We start from the raw sequence: 21008 nt of genomic DNA on the forward strand, positions 1-21008 counted from the left end.
TTAGCAAACACGTTTTTTTCCTCCTCCTGCTTACTCTTCCTTTTCATTCCCCTCTTTGGCTTTTCTTCTCTGTCCTGACAAACGTGCACACACAAACACATTTTTCACTCATATGGCATTTTATTTTTCTCCCAGCTGTGTTTTTCTCTCTTTTGGACCACTGTCTTCAGTTTCTGTTTCCCTCACATTCACTGCCTCTTACCCATCTATAATTCACACAGGAGAAGACCTTTTTCTCTTTAACCATTAACAGCCTGCACCTATATCTACTCGCCTATAGGACTAACATTACCTCCCTCACTGTATCCATTCAAGTTCTGCTCATGGATCTGCTCTTACCTGGACAACAGTAGTCGAGCAAATATTGTTTATGAGTCATTGGCATACATATTGGAGTTATTAAGAATCATAGATGGTGTATTGAAAGTAGTGAAAAAAAAGATATGAAGCCATATTAACAAATGCTTGTGTGTGTTTTCTGTGTGTGATTTTTTTTTTTTTTTCTTTTTTCTTTTTCCTCTTTGTGTATGCTGCTACTAACCCTGGATTGGATTGGCTGGACTGGACTTGCTTCTTCATCTGGTCTGGTGTGGTTGTGCTCCCCTGTGGTTTGCCTTGCCCTATGCACCTCTGCCCTTTTGGTGTTCGGCAGGCATCGGTAAACTGTCCACTGCCGATGGTAAAGCTTTTGCAGACCCCGAGGTGCTACGGCGACTGACGTCATCCGTGAGTTGTGCCCTGGACGAAGCTGCAGCAGCCCTGACACGCATGAGAGCTGAAAACACACTCAACGCCGGCCAAGCCGACAAGTATGTATCTCGCCCATACCGACACTGGCGTTAGTCAGTTTGTCTTGTACACAGTTATTATACACCTGTCATTCTCTTTTCTGTCAAATCTGAGTTGCACATGCAGACTGTGTGCATGTGATCGTGAGTTTGCTCTTTGGAAGTGTTTGTGTAAATGTGAGGCGTATGTGTGCTCACCTGTCACAGTGGCAGTAATTGTAGCAGTCTGGTTATTTTCAGCCGTAGTTTAGCAGAGGCGTGCTCAGATGGGGATGTCAACGCTGTGCGCAAACTGCTCGACGAGGGACGAAGCGTCAACGAACACACGGAGGAAGGGGAGAGCCTGCTGTGCCTGGCCTGCTCGGCTGGCTACTATGAACTTGCACAGGTATGTAAAGGCAAGGTCGGAGTGAGACGTGGTTGAGTATAACTGTGATTGACATGTTTACAACACGTAGTGCCTGTACACTTGAATAACCTCCCTGCAGAGCTAAGATAAAATGATGATGGTACCTCTAGTTGATTGTTTTGGTGACAAGCTTCCGTGCTTGTTTCCTAATATCATTGTTTCATGTTTCGTGCTCAGGTTTTGTTGGCCATGCACGCCAATGTGGAGGACCGGGGCATCAAAGGGGACATAACGCCACTTATGGCTGCTGCCAGTGGAGGTTATGTCGATATCGTCAAACTGCTTCTGGTCCACGGGGCAGATGTTAATGCACAATCCTCCACAGGTAAAAACCTCTCTTCACTTCCTATCATTTCCCTTTCTCTCTGTGTTTCGCACTCTGATGAATCTCTTCGATGTTTTCCAGGCAACACAGCTCTGACGTACGCATGTGCCGGTGGCTTCGTGGATGTGGTGAAGGTGCTGCTGAAAGAGGGTGCTAACATTGAGGACCACAACGAGAACGGACACACACCTCTAATGGAGGCGGCCAGTGCGGGCCATGTAGAAGTGGCCAGAGTACTCTTGGAGTATGGCGCTGGCATCAACACACACTCCAATGAGTTCAAGGAGAGTGCTCTCACGCTTGCCTGCTACAAAGGTCAGAACTCAATTATTGTGTCTTTCCTGTTGGTCACCTCATTCAAATGTCCAGTGTGTAGGATTGAAGGGCATCTATTGTGAGGAATGGAGTATAACATTCATAACTATGTTGTCATATGTTTATAACCACCTGAAAATAAGAATTGTGTTTTTGTTACCTTAGAGTGAGCCGTTTATATCTACACAAAGTGAAGGGCTTATTTCACAGAGTCTGCCATGTTGCTCTACAGTAGCCTAGAATAGACAAACCAAACGCTGGCTCTAAATAGTTCTCTTATGTGCTCGGCGCATTGGAGAAATTTCAGTTCTGCAACCTTACCGCTAGATGCCACTGAATCCTACACACTGGACCTTTAAGTTCTGTGCTATTAACATGCTCTTTGCTAATACTTGGTGATAAAAGGCTTAGAATATTGATTTTTGTTTGTCCTCTGCATCTGCAGGTCACTTGGACATGGTGCGTTTTCTGTTGGAGGCTGGAGCAGACCAGGAGCATAAAACAGACGAGATGCACACGGCACTGATGGAGGCGTGCATGGTGAGCATCTGACCCAAACCATTAATTAAATATTTTATCTCCAAAGTCAGTGAATGCTGTCGTATTTTTGTTTCAGACAAATACTGCATTCATTTTAGTCTCAGTTTGAGTTACAATTTAATAACTGATATCACTAAAAACCATCTTATTTTTAAAGTCACTTTGTACGTATATAGAATACATTTTATATGACTGTCAGATTATAGATATAACATTAAAACCAAGTCAGAATTAGAGTTTATAAGATTATGCATTGTCGAAATCAGCATGTCGGCAGCTGCACATCTTTAGTGTCCGCACTTGGAAGCACTTTGACAGAGCTCGCGGCACAGTACACAGTCATGTACTTGTGCACCTAAGTGGGGAAAAAAAGTTGACTTGTTTCAGTAAATATGGAAAGCACCGCCTGTGCCCCATGATTATGATTTCAGCCATCTTGCTCAGTGTTAGTTAAGAGTTTTATGGTGTGTTTTTATGTAGGCTAGGCCACTTAAATAACTAGATGTTGGGAAAGTTGGATTATGTTAATCATTTTTGTACCTTTGATAAATGATTACACTGTTGTGAATGTAGCACTACAGTAAGAAGATGTATGGAACTAATTATTGATTCATGAAGAGTCATCAGGAAGTGTTTTGTAATTTACTTATTGCACGCTGTTTTAAAAGTGAAGGTTCTCGGGCTCATGCAGCATGACTGTATGTTGGTGTCATTGAAAAGTGATCCCACGTATTTATTCAGGTGCTTATCTCTACATTCTCTGTGTGTCTCGCTGTCCCAGGACGGCCATGTGGAGGTGGCACGGCTGCTGTTGGACAGCGGTGCACAGGTCAACATGCCAGCGGATTCCTTTGAGTCGCCCCTCACCCTCGCAGCATGTGGAGGACACGTGGAGCTGGCAGCCTTGCTCATAGAGAGAGGAGCCAACTTGGAGGAGGTGTGTAAAGAGACAGACACCTAAATACCAACACAAGTTTTTGGAAGACCACAAAGTACAGGAGAGGCTGCAGTTGTCATATAAATATGAATTATGTCGCTGTATACCAGTTTTTGATTGCACACACACTGCAGTAGAGATTTTTCCAGGGAGAATAACCTTCAACTTTTTGACAGTCATACTGCTGTCCTGCTACTGGGATACATTGTACTGAATACTTTAGAAGCTGCGGCCTTAGAATATAGATAGGAATGCGAGTTTAGATAAGAACTTGTTTCTGAAATGGCAGTGACATTTAAATGACATTTATGAAACCAACTGCTTGGGTAATCCTTAAAAAAATGCAAGCTAGAGCAAGTAAGTAAACGTAAAAATGATTTGGTCATATTTCATTGTTGTTATTTAAGTCTTAATAAAGAAATAAAAACAGTCAGCTGGCAGTGAGGTGGCAGACTTAAACTCAAGATGCCAGGCTGAATGACAGTGCTTCAGGTTTTTGTGATCTCTCGTCTATCACCACACGTTTGATGTAAAGATGTCGACAACAGAGCCAGTGTCAAACAACCTGCCAGTTGCAGTTTCCCATCCTCAGTGAGAGTACACAGACACGAAAGACAAGCCCACGGAGTAATCTTGCAGTGAGTCATGTTTGCCCCTATGTTTTCTTATCTGTTTGTGTCCAGGTTAATGATGAAGGCTACACACCTCTGATGGAGGCAGCTAGAGAAGGCCACGAGGAGATGGTAGCACTGCTGCTGGCTCAAGGTAAGCTTTGCTCCTACATCTGGGAAATGGAAACTTAATGTCAGATGCCATTCCAGTGAGTAGTACACACTGATGAGCCATCTCTTGGTATTTGAGTGTTTCTTCAGCAGAAATAAGATTATTGAGAGTGTTATCTGTGAAAAGACAATGACATGATTTTTGTCTTTTGTTTTATTAAAGAAACTTACACTTAAACACAACACTAAACTTATTACACTTTATGAAAACAGATCAGTCACTTATCGCTAACTTTTCTCGTTCTTTTGTCCAGGTGCTAACATCAATGCCCAAACGGAGGAGACGCAGGAGACAGCCTTGACTCTAGCATGCTGTGGAGGCTTCTTGGAAGTAGCCGACTTCCTCATTAAGGCGGGCGCCGACATCGAGCTGGGCTGCTCCACACCTCTAATGGAGGCTGCACAGGAGGGCCATCTGGAGTTGGTCAAATACCTACTGGCTGCAGGTGAGCTGGAGGAAACAAGGCGGGGAGCTGCAGATCTGGAAGAACAAAGAATATGCCTTTGTTGTACCGCTGTGCTTACAATCCTAATTTCTGACTTTGTCATTCAGGGGCAAACGTTCATGCTACCACGGCAACAGGTGACACGGCGTTGACGTATGCGTGTGAAAACGGACACACTGATGTGGCGGATGTGCTGCTGCAGGCCGGAGCCAACTTGGTACGCCATACTCTTAAATCCTCTTTGTCACTTGTGATTGGCCTTTTGTGTTACGTAGGTTTAGCTTTGGTATACAAATGTTAATTGATCAACACAGTCTATTGTGTAAAGCAAGGCTTGTACCTTGGAGAACTACGGAGGCAGCTTCTTGTTGAGTCACATTTTTGTGGACAAACATATCCTGACTCTTTTGTTTAACTTCTGGAGTAAACTAGAATCTGACAAACATGTCTTCACCTTTGTCTTCCAGGAACATGAGTCTGAAGGGGGGCGGACGCCCTTGATGAAGGCAGCGAGGGCGGGACATCTCTGTACAGTGCAGTTTCTTATCAGCAAAGGTGTGTTATTGAGTCGCTGTTCCGACAAACAAGATAAATGTCCTTTTTTGCAAATGGTTGGTTTTTGTCTAAATCCAATGAAATGCTTTTTGAGTCTCTCTTTTGAAAAGTCAAGATGTAGATTGTTAATAACATGCCTTTGGACATTTTAAGCAGTTTTCTAAATCCAGTTCAGTGTATTTAAATGTTCCATAAGACTTTTCTATATATAACGTCATTATATAATAAAATCAAAAGCCGAAAAAATGTTTTATTAATTTAAACAATTTGACTAGAAGATGCTTCACTTTGACAGATATTTTCAGGTTTTTCTTCAGTTTTTATGGAGTGTATTATGCACTGATGCGCATATCTTTTGTATGACACCAGTAATAGATGAGTCACAATTTGTTACAGTAATTGTATTAGTGAATTTACACACTAAAATTTCCTTAGAAACATTTTTCACAAGCTCACTCATCCTAATGAAGGAATGCTTGTTTGTATAATTGTTTAATCTCTAATTCATTTGGATTAGAGGTTGAATGAGTTTGATTTTGTAAATGTAATAATAAGACTCATATCTCATACAAAGTGAGGTAATGTGTTCACTCTTCCTCTCTTGTTGTCCAGGTGCTAATGTGAACAGAGCTACTGCCAATAATGACCACACAGTGGTGTCGCTGGCCTGTGCTGGAGGACATCTGGCTGTGGTGGAGCTGCTGCTGGCACATGGGGCGGATCCTACACACAGACTCAAAGTAATGCACACACTCTGGATACATATTGGACCAGTTAGAATATTTTTGCTTGTACACATGTATGTAATAAACGCACATTATTGAGACCGTATGTGTTTTCTCTTTTGTAGGATGGTTCAACCATGTTGATAGAAGCTGCTAAGGGTGGCCACACCAATGTGGTGTCCTACCTGTTGGACTACCCCAACAACATCCTGTCTGTCCCAGCCCCTGACCTCTCCCAGCTCACTCCCCCCTCGCAAGATGCCTCTCAGGTAAATGCAGCGATAAATCATACTTCTACAGGGAAATAGATCTATTTTTGGTTTTTAGTGGGTTTTTTTTTTGGTTTTTTTTGCATGACACTAACATGTCCTCGTTTGGTACAGGTTCCTCGTGTCCCATTCCAAGCTCTCGCCATGGTAGTGCCCCCTCAGGAACCCGACCGAGCCCCATCAAACATCACCACACCCCCACCCGTCTCCAGCAAAGGTAATCATCGCTTAGAGTCCTGTTACCTGGAGATGTACTCACAAAATAGAGGTGCAGACTTAACTCAGCCATTTGACTGTTATCTCCCCAATTTTAAGGCCGATCCAAATCCTCAAGTTCTCATGTCTCTTTTGTTCAAATCTAGGCGTCTCCAAACAGAGACAAGCAGCCCTTCAACCCGGTGTCCCCAGCTCAGTCGGCCGGGGGCCTGAAGCAGAGCCTCTGCCGCCCTTCCACTTGTGCCAGCCTCTAGAGTGCATTGTGGAGGAGACGGAGGGGAAGCTGAACGAGCTGGGCCAGAGAATCAGCGCCATTGAGAAGGCGCAGCTTCAGTCGCTAGAGCTCATTCAGGGGGAGCCGCTCACCAAAGACAAGATTGAGGAGCTGAAGAAGAGCAGAGAGGAGCAGGTATAATCCATCACCCATTAAAGATCTGATCCCACTTTGAATCTTGTTTTTAGAACTTATAGTAAGATGGATGTCACCTTTACATCAGATCACACTTATTTTGCATGCAAAGCAACATATCAGAAGTAAGACAAACAAGGATGTGGCTGTCCCCCCACTTAGGTGCAGAAGAAGAAGAAAATCTTGAAGGAGTTGCAGAAGGTGGAGCGCCAGCTGCAGCTGAAAACACAGCAACAGTTCACCAAAGAGTACATGGAGGCGAAGGGTTTGAAGGAGGAGCAGGAGGCCGGACAGAGCCAGGGCCCAGGCCCGGGTCCTGGAAGTACGACGCCTGCTCCGGGGCCGCTTCCCACTGCAACAGGTGCCCAAGTTCACACCAGCTCTGACACGGATGAAGAGGCCAACAAAGATGGGGAGCAAGAGGAGCGGCCAGGGGAGGAGGGGGAAGAGGTGAAACTCTTTGATTTTGATTTCTGTGTTGTTATGATGTTTGTTCTGACTCCTCTAACACCTCCGTTTATTGAACCCAAGACTTAAGGTGTTTTCTATACATTTTCAGGAAGAGGAAGACGACGACGATGAGGAGGGCTCAGATGAAGAAGCAGATGGAGAAGAGGACGATTACCCCAAGCTTCCTCAGGTGGGCACAATCCTCTACAGGGATGGGCCGCAGCTGCCACAGCAGCCTCCTCTTCCCCCTTCGCCACAGGCCCAGCCCCAACCTCCTCCCCCGCCTCTTCAGGCTGCCTTCGTCCCTATCCAGCCCCTGCCAGATTACAACCCTGCAGACTACCCAGGAAGCACCAGCCCAGAGCTGCAGAGGGTACTGGTGGGGCAGCAGATGCTGGGCCAACAGCAGCAGGGTCAGGGTCAACAATTGGCCGGGTTAGGCCCAGGAATGATACCTCAGCAGGCCCCAGATGGGCTCATGGTAGCTACACCTGCACAGACGCTCACAGACACGCTGGATGACATCATGGCGGGTAGGTGCACTTCTTTTTGCAGTAGGCTTTGGATTATTGCTGACTCTCGTTGTATGTAAGCGCCCTAATCTGTATGATCTCATAATTTTCTTTTGTTTCCGTTGCAGCTGTGAGCAGCCGTGTGCCCATGCTGAACACTACAACCTCACCCACACCCCTTTCCCAGCCACCCACACAGATGCCCGCAAACATCGCCTCGCCCCCTTCAGTCCTGCCCCTCTACCCCTCTGTTGACATCGATGCACATGTAAGACACAATGCCAGCTTTGACAAGACTGAGATCTTCAAAGTGACAACATAAATAAGTAGATGCATGCACAAAGTTCCCAACCCTGTTAAGAGATCTTGTTTTCCACCACAGACGGAGAGTAACCATGACACAGCGCTGACGCTCGCATGTGCAGGAGGACACGAGGAGCTTGTGTCTGTCCTCATCGCACGGGGAGCCAACATTGAGCATCGGGACAAAAAAGGTATGAAAGCACAATAATAAAATAGGCATATGAAAAGGTCTGTAGTGGTATTATGAGCAATAGGGGGGGGGTGTGAATTGGATTTTAATTAAATTTATATATTAAATGGATACCAATTTTAATTAGCTTTTTAATATAATAAGATGGGGAGTATGTGTAAATTAAATGCAGTAAACTTTTCTCCATCCCACCAGCGCCCAGATCTCCCTGCTGATCTCCCTTCTCATATCTTGATTCTTAATTTTCACTGGCTCTCGGGCTATTGCTTGAAGTGCACATTGTACCTCTGCATTTTTTCTACGCCAGCCACCACGGACACAAAGAGTATAGAAGCGGATCGAGAAAGAGTCTCCCCTCTCTCATTCTCTCAAACTCCGACCAAACTCCAGGCAAACTCTAAAACTAGACAAAAATGAAAATAAACCAAGATTCTTTTACGGTTTTCCACCTCTTCAGCAAAAGTAAATACCACAGCCCTTTGCTCTGTTTTTGTCGGTCATGTAGCACCAATTTTAAATGTATTAGCATCTTTTTACTGCATAGACAGCCTGGTTTTATGAAAAGACCATCTTTCCAGCAGTGAAATTCTTCTCTAAGTAACCAAAAAACCTGCATATTCCCTCTGTTCTCCACAGGTTTTACTCCTCTGATCCTGGCTGCCACTGCTGGCCACGTAGGAGTGGTGGAGGTGCTCCTGGACAAAGGGGGTGACATTGAGGCTCAGTCAGAGAGAACCAAAGACACGCCCCTCTCCCTGGCCTGCTCCGGGGGACGCCAGGAGGTAAACACATTGTTTTTCAGTTAACCTTCACAATGGTGACATTCCTGTCAATTTTTTTTTCCCTGGCTTTAACTGGCAACTGTCCCTTGCGTTGTCAGGTGGTCGAGTTGCTGCTGCTTAGGGGAGCTAATAAGGAACACCGCAATGTTTCCGACTACACGCCTCTCAGCCTGGCCGCGTCCGGGGGTTACGTCAACATCATCAAGATACTCCTCAATGCTGGAGCTGAGATAAACTCCAGGTAAGTGACAGGAACTTCACTATTCACTTTGGCCCCTTGGTGTAAGTGAAACATGTCCACTTATATTAGGGTCATTATCAGAATATAATCCTTTTCCCTGATCTGAATGTCACAACATTGTTTTAGTTCCTGAAAGTGACTGAGGTTGCACGTAGGAGACACGGTGCCAAACCAATACAACATTACTGTAAAATGTGCCTTTGGGTTTTAGCCACACCCAGAAATCATAGCATGGTGATTAACTGTGTTATAAATGAGGAATGAGGAAACAGTGAGGCAGTTACTTCAAAAAAAGAGGCTTTGTAGCAGCTGCTACTTTGATAAATGCTGCGCTGCAAGAAGTGGAAACACATGTTATGTTGCTAAGTCGCAGTAAAACAGTAATGTGAACTGAAACTGAGACAAATACTTTGTGATACATGGTATGCTTTTAGTGCACATTAATACACAGTTCAATGTTTTATTTTGGTTTTAGGTGTCTAAACATTTTATTGATTCTCTCTCACCAGGACCGGCAGTAAGCTGGGAATCTCTCCTCTGATGCTGGCAGCCATGAACGGCCACGTACCGGCAGTGAAGCTGTTGTTAGACATGGGCTCGGACATCAACGCTCAGATTGAGACCAACAGAAACACCGCCCTGACCCTAGCCTGCTTCCAGGGGCGGGCTGAGGTCGTCAGTCTGCTGCTAGATCGCAAGGCCAACGTAGAGCATCGCGCTAAGGTGAGGAGTCCAAATCACATTGGCTAGATTTCCAGACTTAATATATATTTTGCACTGTCTGAGCTCATGGCGCAGCTGGCCATCTTGCTGAGTAACTTCTCACTTCCTGCAGACTGGTCTTACTCCTCTGATGGAGGCTGCCTCAGGAGGTTATGCAGAGGTAGGCCGAGTGCTTCTGGACAAAGGCGCTGACGTCAACGCTCCCCCTGTTCCCTCATCCCGAGACACTGCCCTCACCATTGCTGCTGACAAGGGCCACTACAAGTTTTGTGAGCTGCTTATCAACAGGTGAGGACACTGGGGAGTTTGTGTACAAAACCATGTTCTAGTTTTCTTTCAGGAGACAATCTTCTTTTGAGTGAATTAGCTGTTAAGGCTTGGCAGTAGGTCATAACTTTCCTGCCATTTTTCGAGTTCTTTGATGCCGTGTAAGACGGTGTTCTGGCAAATGCTGTCTGTAAAATAAAGCCCCATATTGTTGGTTTGAATGCAGCGATGATTGCTTTTGTCACATCATGTTCTACACTTCGAATGCTGGTGAGGTAGAAATATAAAGACACCCTTTGTGATTTAAATCAAGCTTGTGATTCAGCCTGTTGCACTGCTTGCCCTTTTAGCTGCTATGTGACCCCTAAAGGCAACACTTCTTCCTGTCTTTGCAGGGGTGCCCATATCGATGTACGAAACAAGAAAGGGAACACCCCTCTTTGGCTGGCTGCAAACGGCGGTCACTTTGACGTGGTTCAGCTCTTGGTGCATGCCAGCGCTGATGTGGATGCAGCCGACAACCGCAAAATTACCCCACTCATGGCTGCTTTTCGCAAGGTGCAGAGTTTACCAGAACCCTAAATGTCAGTGTGTCACACAACACTTTGGCAAGCCTCTGGTTACTAACCATTTTACTTGACATTTCAGGGTCATGTGAAGGTGGTGCAGTATCTTGTGAAGGAGGTCAACCAGTTCCCATCAGATATTGAGTGCATGAGATATATTGCCACCATCGCTGACAAGGTAGGTCGATTTCCTTTTCAGTCATTAGTCTGCTACGTTTATTGGATTTGAGAGAGCTGTTGAAGACGTTAGCAGAGCTATAACTCCAGCTGATTGATTCCTGTCGTTGCAGGAGCTGTTGAAAAAGTGCCACCAGTGCATGGAGACCATCGTCAAAGCCAAAGACCAGCAGGCAGCCGAGGCCAACAAGAATGCTAGCATTCTCCTCAAGGAGCTAGACTTGGAGAAGGTACAGTCAGACCACATGGCTGTCCTTTGGGATGTTAAGGCCCCGATCAGACAGAGGGCTTTTTGCAGCTTGCTGGTTGTTGCCATGCAACCACCAAATCACCTGTCCTCAGCTTAACATCTTTGTTGTGAAGTAAACTCACAGAGATGTACCTTTAAAATCTGGTTTAAAAAAAATGGACAGGCAGAGGGCTCTAATTGAGCATGAGAGGCTGTTCCCAAATAGTGTGTTGAATACAGGGAAATGGAGATCCGTGTGGGTATACAAGGCCCTCAGAAAGAGAAAAATAGTATCTGCAGCTAGTCCAGGAGCTTTGCCTGAATTATGGTCGGTTTAAGCCATGTTTTAAGTTGGTGAAATGTTATAAAGAAGTTAAGGCTACAATTTGTTCAGATATGTCTTACAGCTTGCCCAGGGCAACGTTGAATGTGAGCTAACTTTAGCTTAACACAAACCATGTACGCTACCACTTGTTGTCATTGACAGCCTGGAAGGCCTGCCTCTGAATTCTTCTGATTGGACAATTGGGGGAAAAAAGGCCAGTGACAGTGGGTGCTTTTCCACTCTGATTTGAAGTCTTGTTTTATCTTGAGGTGTTTAGGGCTGAAAAAACATGACAAAACACTCACTGAAAACACTTCCAAAAAGCCACCCCAGGCTGCTAAAACACGCTCTGTCTGATTGAGGCCTAAAGCATCCTGAATACACTGCATACAGTGAACGAGGACAAACATGGTTTTTATACAACTTTGTGTGCGACGTGTGTTACAGTCCCGAGAGGAGAGCAAGAAGCAGGCCCTGGCTGCTAAACGTGAGAAGCGCAAGGAGAAACGCAAGAAGAAGAAGGAGGAGCAGAAGAGGAAGCAGGAGGAAGAGGAGGGGCAGAAAACCAAGGAGGACTTCTCTGAGATGCAGGAGCAGAAGGAGGATTCCGCTGACGGTAACTTTATATGACTTTCGCTCTAGGTTGATAGTTACTTACTACGTACTATAGTGAAGTGGTTGGTACTGATCCTGTTTGAATTTTTCCCATTTCCCCTCCTTCAGAAGCAGATGTTCCTATTGAGCCTCCAAGTGCAACCACCACCACCACCATTGGTATATCTGCCACCTCCACCACTTTCACTACAGCTTTTGGTAAGAAGCGAGCAAGTGTGGCCACTACCCCAAGCACCAATCGCAAGAACAAAAAGAACAAGACTAAGGACTCGCCCAATGAACCCATCATATTACAGGATCCGCAGGTGAGCACTGCTGCTTTTATTGATAGCATTGTTTGTCTTTGCTGATTCATAATGTGCTTTGTAGATGTGTTTTTCTCGACTAAAAGTACCTTTATCTGTAAAAAAAAAAAAAATATGATGATGTGTGTGTGTGTGTGTGTCTTCCCACTAGGTTGCATTAGCACAGCACAAGGCTGACAAGAACAAGATCCACGGTGAGCCACGGGGCGGGGGTGGGGGAGTGACAGGTGGCAACAGCGATTCTGACCCCTTGGATAGCACCGACTGTGCCAGCGAGAGCAGCAGCAGCGGGGGCAAGAGTCAGGAGCTCAACTACCTCCCTGACCTCACCTCCTCCGCCTCCTCCTCCTCCTCCTCCTCTTCCTCCTCCTCCTCCTCCTCAGTCCCCTCCTCAGGAGCAGCCCAGGGCCTCCTGCGCGGTCCGGAGAAGAGACACTGTCCTCAGCCGCAGAGTGACAGCAAGGTGGACAACAAGGTCACAGTCTCTATCTCAAAACCAACGCAAAAGTGAGTCTCTGATGGAGCACATTTATCATCTGAAGTGCAGCTTGTGTGTGTGTGTGTGTGTGTGTGTGTGTGTGTGTGTGTGTGTGTGTGTGTGTAGCTGCTCATGTTGGAGGAACATGCAGAGTTTTAAAATACTACCATTATGTGTGAATTATATGCAGCAAGTTTTGTTAAAGAGCAGGTCCAGCTGCGTTCTGTGCGTGATTTTTCAAATGGAAACGCCCACTCAGCCATTAGCAAAAAGCAGTGACGTAGGTTAGAACAGCGAGTGCTGATCATAATAATAATAATATTTGAAAGGCTTAGCTCAGATATTTTGAAGCGGGGTTGTTTGAGGTACTTATCCATAGTCACTGCTTCACCTTGCCGTCAGACAGCCCTTTCCGACGGGGAACTGAAGCAGTTATCTGTGCTCTCCTCAAAGCCACCAGACTCCTTTGACGGTGGGTCAGTCAGTTTGTGATAGTGAAACTTTCAGATCCAAACTAATGTGTAGCAGTACGTTGGTTAAGGGGTTAGAGGAATGCAGCTAATGTCAACGATGAGTAAGACACAATTCTCAAAAAAGGCTTGGCTCAGTCACAAAGAGGAATGTTCAGGGGTTTATATGTAGCAGCGCCATCAAGCAGAAACTTCAGTCATGTCTCATGAGAAAACGCTTTTAGGGCTTGGGAAAAAAAACACTTGGACACTAAAACTTAAGCATCTTGACCAGAATATGAATGTTCGGTTTTGAATACACAAGAAACAGAAAGATTCACCCTTAAACCTTTAGACTTACATTCTAACTTGAACCTGTCGCTTATTTCAAAACATTTCCCAAGTGTAGGCCAACATAAAAAATGCAGGTTATATCCTCGTTACTATGATCCAATCAAACCCGAGCTTTGTCTGTTTCTTCTTGTCACAGAGCTCTGGACACGAGCGACTCCACCTCCAACTCCTTGCCCTCTCCATTCAAGACCATGGCTCTTCCCGTCACCTCACCCAACAGTAAGCTCAGTCTCACAAGCCCCAAGAGAGGCCAGAAGAGAGAAGAAGGTTGGAAGGAGGTTGTCAGAAGGTAAGTTGTTTGTTAATCTATTTTACATTGCAGCCTTTCACAGTGCTTTTGATTGACATGGCCAAGTTTTACTGAATGTGCAGATGTTTATAAGAGAAAGATGGTTCTTAAAATTCTGCGTGGAACTAGTTTGGTTTGAGAGTATCAGTTAATGTAAATTACCATCAGCAGTGTTTCCATCTGCCAGTATAGACGCATAAATAATACAATTTCACCGCTTCTTTTGAAGATCAAAGAAGCTGTCTGTGCCCGCCTCTGTTGTGTCTCGGATCATGGGCCGAGGAGGCTGCAACATCACAGCCATCCAGGACGTGACAGGAGCTCACATTGACGTAGACAAACAGAAGGACAAGAACGGGGAGAGAATGATCACCATAAGGTAAAAATAATGCCCTCTGGTGGACTGTAAACAGCACTGCAGCTGGAGTAGAACAGTCTGTTAGTTGCAACAAGCACGTAATCCTCGTCTGGATGATGTCATTCATTCCCACTGGGCCAGTCCTACAGTGCAATAACCCCACACTTTGTTTAAGATATGAGAACACTGGGTTTGCAGAAGGTTAATGTTTCATCTTCTTTATATTTTATCATCTTTATTCTTTTTGGCATTAAATGTGATGTCAAAATCATTGCTGCTGAGGACAAGTACTGCAGGATGAAAATAAAACCAGAAAATGATCTGATACATAAAATGATCAGCCCTCTCAGGCCTGTAAGATCTAGAGCAAATTTTACAACAAAAAAGTCTGCCACTACAGCAGTTATGGGGAAGATCACTCAGTTTCACATGCAGAGCAGATCCTTCAGTCAAATGTTGATCAGGCCAGCTGTATTTCACTCACACTGGTATGTCAGATATAAGTGTTAAGTTTGTAGACTCTGGTGGATGTGTTGCCCGCATCTTGGTCTGCCATTGTTATGGTGAAAATAGTAAACATGCACATTTGCTGTTGCTAGTGCATAGCTCAGAGTATTTCCTGTGTACTCAGAAACTAGAGTTGAGATAAGAAGGCTGATAGCACGAGAACAATGATGCAGCAGCTGTATTTGACCGAGGACTTTACACACCAGCAGAGGCTTTAATAACTACATGTGATGTAGACCATTGGAAAAAGTGTTGCTTCCTGTTTTTCAGAGAATGGGGGTGTGGTTTATAGTTGGACATAATCTATTACCATGGCAACCAGACTGTCAAAGCCAGCATTGATATTAGCATAGATCGATGCCATTTGTAACATAAGTTATGAGGTGAAGGATTTTTGTCCACCGCCTTCACCAAAAGGAAATATAAATCAATAAATATGACTCTATTGCTGGCTGGAATTCAGTCACTTCTGATAACAACCGCGTAGCTTAATTAGTTAACTGACAGTTGATAAGGGCAACTAGTAACTTTGCAACAACCTAAAGAAATACCCTAATTTAAAATCAATATTTCCGGTCAACTTCCAGTTATCTCAGATAAGTACGTTAGCCATAGCCTACTGTATATCAGCTGCTTTAAATGGGAAATGGTGTGACTAATCAACATTGTTCAGAAATGACTGAAATGTCATCAAAATGCCAAAATATACTGAATCGGGGCTGAAACTGTGCAGTGCAACCTATGCAAAAACTGAGGACCTAAAAAGGGACCATACTGGGACTAAGCCATTAAACTTTTTTTGGTTGTGTGCTGGACTATCTCACAATTTTATCAGCCTGAATTATGTCATTCTTTTTGATTTGTTCTACTCTCTAAAACAAGAACAGAAAGTCTGAATGAAGTGTGTTTTGTTGTTTCAGAGGAGGGACGGAGTCTACAAGGTATGCAGTACAGCTGATCAACGCTCTAATCCAAGACCCAGCCAAAGAGCTTGAAGATCTGATCCCCAGGAATCACATCAGAGCCCCAGGCTCTAAAACGACCTCAGCTTCCTTCCCCAGTACCACAGGGGCCACCAGCGGTTCAACCACTGGGCCAAAGGCCCTGAGCTCGTTGGTCACCTCCACAGGCGTCTCGTTCCAGCCCTCTTCATCCTCGTCTTCACCCTCCTCTCAAGCTGCGGGAAAGATCGGGAAGGGGTTGTCATCAAACGTCAGACAGCCCTTCCCTGTGTCTCTGCCCTTGGCGTACGCCCACCCTCAGCTGGCTCTACTGGCTGCTCAGACCATGCACCAGATCAGACACCCTCGTCTACCCATGGCCCAGTTTGGTGGCACCTTCTCTCCCGCCGCCAGCACCTGGGGACCCTTCCCTGTGCGTCCAGTCAGTCCTGGCAGTGCTAACAGCTCCCCCAAGCACAATGGAGGAACCAACAGCACCGGAGGCCAGGCCAGACCCAACTCCACTCATAGCGAGCACAGCAACACGGCCAGCTCAGGAGCCTCAGTCACGACCACCAACACCACCACCACCAGTGCTCCTAACACATCTACAGCTGCAGCTTCACCTCATACTCCTAACCCTACTCCATACAATCCCCAGCCGAGCATCCCCACTCCTTCTTCGGTCAGAAAACAGCTCTTCGCCCCAGACCCCAAGCCTGCTGGTGTCACCCCTGTGTCTGTTGCTGCCACGTCTACTAGTGGCAGCAGTGCAGTACGAGGCACAGGTTCTCCTGCACATCACAGTTCCACTACAACGAACGCTAACGCCCCTCAGCAGCCAGTCGGACCTATCTCACAGCCCCCCATCCAGCCAACGAAAACAGAGCCTAGTGCTGTTGCCCCTCCTGGAAAAGACAAGCCCTCTCTATCTGTTGAGAACCAGGCTGTTTCTGTCAGTGAGAGCATCAACTCCGTGGGTTTCAGTGCCCCCGCCATGGCTTTACCTCCGAAGCCAGAGCCTCGACAGCAGTTACCTCCTCCTCCCTCCTCTGTACCATCCACAGAGGCTCCACCACCCCTTCTTAACCCACAGCCCAGCTCCCACCACCCCTCAGCGCCTCCTCCTGTCCTCTCACACAATGTTGCACACCCCAACAACACTGTACCCCACTTCTCAGCCCCTGCCCCCCGAGTCTCCCATCGTATGCAGCCACCAGGGCCTTACTACTCCCTTCCTGAGCAGCAGCAGCAGCAACAAACGCAACAGCAGCAACAGTCTGTGTTTGTGCCCTTCAACGCTCAGCAAGAACCTCCGAAACAGTCCCAAAACCAGACGTCCCAGCCGACAAATTTGCCTCCACAAGCCCAGACCCAAGCTCAAGCCCAGGCTCCAGGCTCCCTTCAGGTCTCTGCTAACCTGGGAATGATGAACGGTTCCCAGATGCAGCATGTGGCCAACACAGGCAAGCCACAGCAGATACCCCCGAACTTCGGCCCCGCAGGCCTCTTCAACTTCAGCAGCATCTTTGATAACAATAGCCAGGTGAGCTGGAGTAATATTTTATTTCAGCTGTTCACATGTAGTAATTTTGACTGACAAAGACGGTGTTCAAATAGCTAAATAACTTAGCTTAAATATCATCACCCATACTCAGTAATTACAACATTATTAATTGTTGCAGGTTGGAAACAATCAGGTGTGGGGTGCATGCCATCTCCCGGCTCGATCACCTCCAGAGCAGTCGTACTCAGCCCCACCAGCCTACATGAGCATGGGCCAGATGGAGAACATGATGCCACCACCTCCTCCAGACAGCTCCAAAGCGCCTGGCTACCGCTCTGCCTCACAGAGGATGGTCAACAGCCCCATCGGTATGACTGTCATCATCACAGTGTGCACGTGATCATTGTGTTGATGTTTATTTAAACAGGCTAAATTCAGTAATTAAATCCCTTTAAGATTAAGAATTAGTTTTTAAGAGGAACCTAATTTAAATAACTGCATCAAAGTGGGGGGTAGTAACTACATGTGCTAACAAATAGAATAAAAAAAATCATACACACATCAGAAAAGTTAGTATAGTTAACGTGTCTTAACAAAAGGCCTCGTACTTTTTAGAGAGGTGAAGTTTTGAGGTACATTCTGCTGTCTCCTGTGCTCAATAATGAGCTTTCTCTTTAATTGTGTGCGCCCACAGCGTTGACCAGCTATGCCACCAGTATCTCTGGCAGCCCTGTGTATCTGCACGGTCACGGCACACCCTCATTCAGCAGACAGCACTTTTCCCCTCACCCTTGGAGTGCTTCCACATCAGGTACTAGGCTCACACTCAAACCTTTCAGCCTTTATTATCTATTTGGACTTCTAAAAAAAGTAGTTTGGCAACCCTTTTTAAATTCATGAGTAGTATTTTTACTGGCTTCTTTCTCTTCTACTTTCAAATACTTTCAGATGTTTAAACGTGATCTGCTTCTAACTACTTCTTCCTGCACTGTCTCTCCTCCTCCACCAGGTGAATCTCCTGTCCCGCCTCCCTCTACGGTGTCATCCTCCGCCCTCTCCACCTCAGCCGTGCCCCCTCCTCCCCAGCCTAAGCAGGGCAGCTCCTCGCAGCAGGACCGGAAGGTTCCCCCACCCATTGGCACAGAGCGGCTGGCCAGGATCAGGCAGACGGGTTCCGTCAACCCGCCTCTCCTCACCACCAGCTACACGGCATCTGTGGGACAGGGAGGCATTTGGTCATTCGGGGTCGGCAGTGCTTCGGGTAAGAGCGAATGCGAATTTTGTTGTGGTATTTTGTCTTCCTTTTTTGTTTGTTAGAATTAAGTTACAGGTGAAAATGGAAAAATAGTTTCAGAAGTGTGACTTAAACACAACCACATATTTTAATTATTTAAGTGAGTAAAGTGTTTTGCTCGCTGCTTTTACATTGCAGGGCACTTCATGTTTTTCTGCTCTATGCATGGAGTTTTTTTACCCATTGTCTGATTGGATGAATTAAGAGGTGGGCCCTCTGTGGTTGCGATGACAACAAGTGGTAGCATACAGTTCATGGTTTGTAGTAGGCTAACAATAGCTCACTTTCAACATGGCCTCAGGCAAGCTGGAAGACATGTCTGAACAAATTGTAGCCTGAACTTCTTTCTGACATTATACCAACCGTAATTAGGCCCAGTGATTGACAGCAGATTATCAAACTGTCCCAGACGCATCCTAAAATAAGTACCACCAGCTGGTCCACAAGACTCCCTGTGATTTATCCGCTTTGTGAGGATCTCTGTCTTTGTTTCCTTGTGTCCAATGCATGATTTGGGAACAGCCAGAGCAAGTGCCCTCCACCAGTCTATTTTTATGCAGCTTTTAAAGTTTTGTAGGCTGCAACACATAGTGTCTAATGGAGGCCTTACTGTGCAGTACTAACTGATATCCTTTAATGATGTTAACCCTTTCTGTGTCTTGATGCAGAGGCCATGTCCGGTTGGTCCCAGCCCCTGATGAGCAGCCACATGATGCACCCTCAGCTGCAGGCGGAGCAGTCGGCCTTCTCTCAGCACCAGCCCATGGAGCAGGATGACACAGGCATTGCAAACCCTGCTAACAACTACCACCAGCCTCAGCATTTGCCCAACAGTTACATGGACTTCCCAAAGGTAACACAAAGCCATCGCTCTGCAGATGATTTTAACCCCTGTTCCTCTCATGAACACATGTTTTATTAATCATATGTTATTGTCTGCTAAGGGGATGCCTATGTCAATGTATGGAGGAACCATGCTGCCCCCTCATCCTCCCATGGCAGAGGGGCCGGGGGGACCGATGTACAATGGATTGCACGCTGGTGACCCCGCATGGAGCCCCATTATCAAAGTGGTCCCAAACAATGCAGATAACTCTGACCCACAGCAGCAGGTATGTTCTCTTTTATTGTAGCCATGCTGTCTCATCACATGCTTGGAGTTAAACAGTCAGGCTTGCATTACTGCCATTAATCAGATATAACATTTGGCTACAGTTGTTCTAACACGTACCTTTTATTGGTCCCCTCTTCCCGCAGGTGTGGCCCGGTACCTGGGCACCTCATGTGGGCAATGTGCACCTGAACCACGTCAACTAGACAGCGTCCACAGCAATCAAACGCACACAGCATGACCCACAGCGCAAACATGAAAAACCAACTGACGAATATGACCGAATAAGACAACGAAAAAAAGAAAAACGTACAACATGTTAACTTTAGTAGAGACCTGAGAGTGCAGAGCAGAGGTTAAAGAATTGGAAGTTCTCTCGACGCCATTCTTTGATGTGCCTATCTCAAACAAATAAAGAGGATAATTGGGCGAGAGCTGTTATCAGTGTCCCAATGATGCAAACAAACATGCGCGATCACCTGTTCAACAGGATCCATTCTCTGCGTAGTTTAGCGATTTTGACTTAAACCCACATACACCGTTCTTGGGCTGCAGGGGGCTCAACATGAAGTAGCTATTTAAACTTGGCCCAGAACTAGATGATGATTACCTAAAGAGAAAGAGAAATCAGAACCTTTTAGAGTGGTAAATACATGTATAATTGTTTACATACTAAAAAGGGTTAAAATGAGAGTAAATTTCATGTCGTATAGTGGCTCTACTTTATGTAGCCTGTATTAATGTGAAATATTTACCTTAATATTCAATAAAAAGATTGAAAAGTATGTGTGCTGTTTTGTGATCTCTACTGTTCTTTCATGTTTTGACTCTTAACATCAAGACTTGGTACACGTTTCATCTAATGAGATAGTCAGTTTTGGCTCCTTTTTGGGCATCCTTTTCACAGTCCACTTCACAGCTGGAGTCTTTGTGCAGTCTGGAGATTGATCTTTATGGTTGCAAATTGGCCTTGAAGATCAGTCAGATTTCTCTTTGATAACTATGTATTTCACTGAGATATGTAAGTTTAGTTTTTTTTATTTTTTTTTAGCTGAGAATAGAGACATCTAGATGGGCTTCACTTCAATAATTTCTAACTCCAATATCATACCTTGAAAAATATCCATATTTAAGAAATTTTCAATACCACGACGACTTCTCTTTTCTTGGTTATTAGCACAGAATAGCAGAAAGGGAGAGAGAAAGAGAGAGCGAGTGTATCAATACAACAGAAAATGAGTATTAAAACTTTAAAATATTCAGAATTTATATTTTTGACACTACTTCACTGTCATGACCAGTGACACTCAAACATGATG

At 45.5% G+C, this 21008-nt stretch overlaps 1 protein-coding gene across 8 annotated transcripts in view; it reads left to right on the top strand.

Moving 5' to 3' along the window:
* ankhd1 (ankyrin repeat and KH domain containing 1) overlaps nt 1-20474 on the top strand; it is a 33293-nt gene extending 12819 nt beyond the window's left edge. Inside the window, exons 3-39 of one of the 8 annotated variants that reach the window (XM_033632669.2) lie at nt 653-809; nt 1029-1176; nt 1375-1522; nt 1604-1837; nt 2283-2377; nt 3159-3314; nt 3998-4079; nt 4351-4542; nt 4650-4759; nt 5010-5097; nt 5710-5837; nt 5948-6091; nt 6206-6308; nt 6454-6716; nt 6879-7166; nt 7276-7699; nt 7807-7946; nt 8061-8172; nt 8808-8953; nt 9052-9194; nt 9704-9917; nt 10030-10205; nt 10580-10742; nt 10833-10928; nt 11041-11157; nt 11929-12097; nt 12205-12401; nt 12553-12908; nt 13819-13971; nt 14201-14350; nt 15757-17323; nt 17463-17652; nt 17979-18095; nt 18294-18545; nt 19247-19431; nt 19523-19690; nt 19836-20474. In XM_033632669.2, the coding sequence (XP_033488560.1) occupies nt 653-809; nt 1029-1176; nt 1375-1522; nt 1604-1837; nt 2283-2377; nt 3159-3314; nt 3998-4079; nt 4351-4542; nt 4650-4759; nt 5010-5097; nt 5710-5837; nt 5948-6091; nt 6206-6308; nt 6454-6716; nt 6879-7166; nt 7276-7699; nt 7807-7946; nt 8061-8172; nt 8808-8953; nt 9052-9194; nt 9704-9917; nt 10030-10205; nt 10580-10742; nt 10833-10928; nt 11041-11157; nt 11929-12097; nt 12205-12401; nt 12553-12908; nt 13819-13971; nt 14201-14350; nt 15757-17323; nt 17463-17652; nt 17979-18095; nt 18294-18545; nt 19247-19431; nt 19523-19690; nt 19836-19895 (7631 nt within the window). In that variant the 3' untranslated portion in view covers nt 19896-20474. Of the gene's footprint in view, nt 1-652; nt 810-1013; nt 1177-1374; nt 1523-1603; nt 1838-2282; nt 2378-3150; nt 3315-3997; nt 4080-4350; nt 4543-4649; nt 4760-5009; nt 5098-5709; nt 5838-5947; nt 6092-6205; nt 6309-6453; nt 6717-6878; nt 7167-7275; nt 7700-7806; nt 7947-8060; nt 8173-8807; nt 8954-9051; nt 9195-9703; nt 9918-10029; nt 10206-10579; nt 10743-10832; nt 10929-11040; nt 11158-11928; nt 12098-12204; nt 12402-12552; nt 12909-13818; nt 13972-14200; nt 14351-15756; nt 17324-17462; nt 17653-17978; nt 18096-18293; nt 18546-19246; nt 19432-19522; nt 19691-19835 lie in introns of all 8 variants that reach the window. The other 7 variants (XM_033632666.2, XM_078169256.1, XM_078169257.1 and 4 more) reach the window with 7 other exon arrangements.
* The last annotated feature ends 534 nt before the right edge of the window (nt 20475-21008 follow it).

The sequence above is a fragment of the Epinephelus lanceolatus genome, chromosome 7 (genome assembly GCF_041903045.1).
Source record: "Epinephelus lanceolatus isolate andai-2023 chromosome 7, ASM4190304v1, whole genome shotgun sequence".
Taxonomy (NCBI): domain Eukaryota; kingdom Metazoa; phylum Chordata; class Actinopteri; order Perciformes; family Serranidae; genus Epinephelus; species Epinephelus lanceolatus.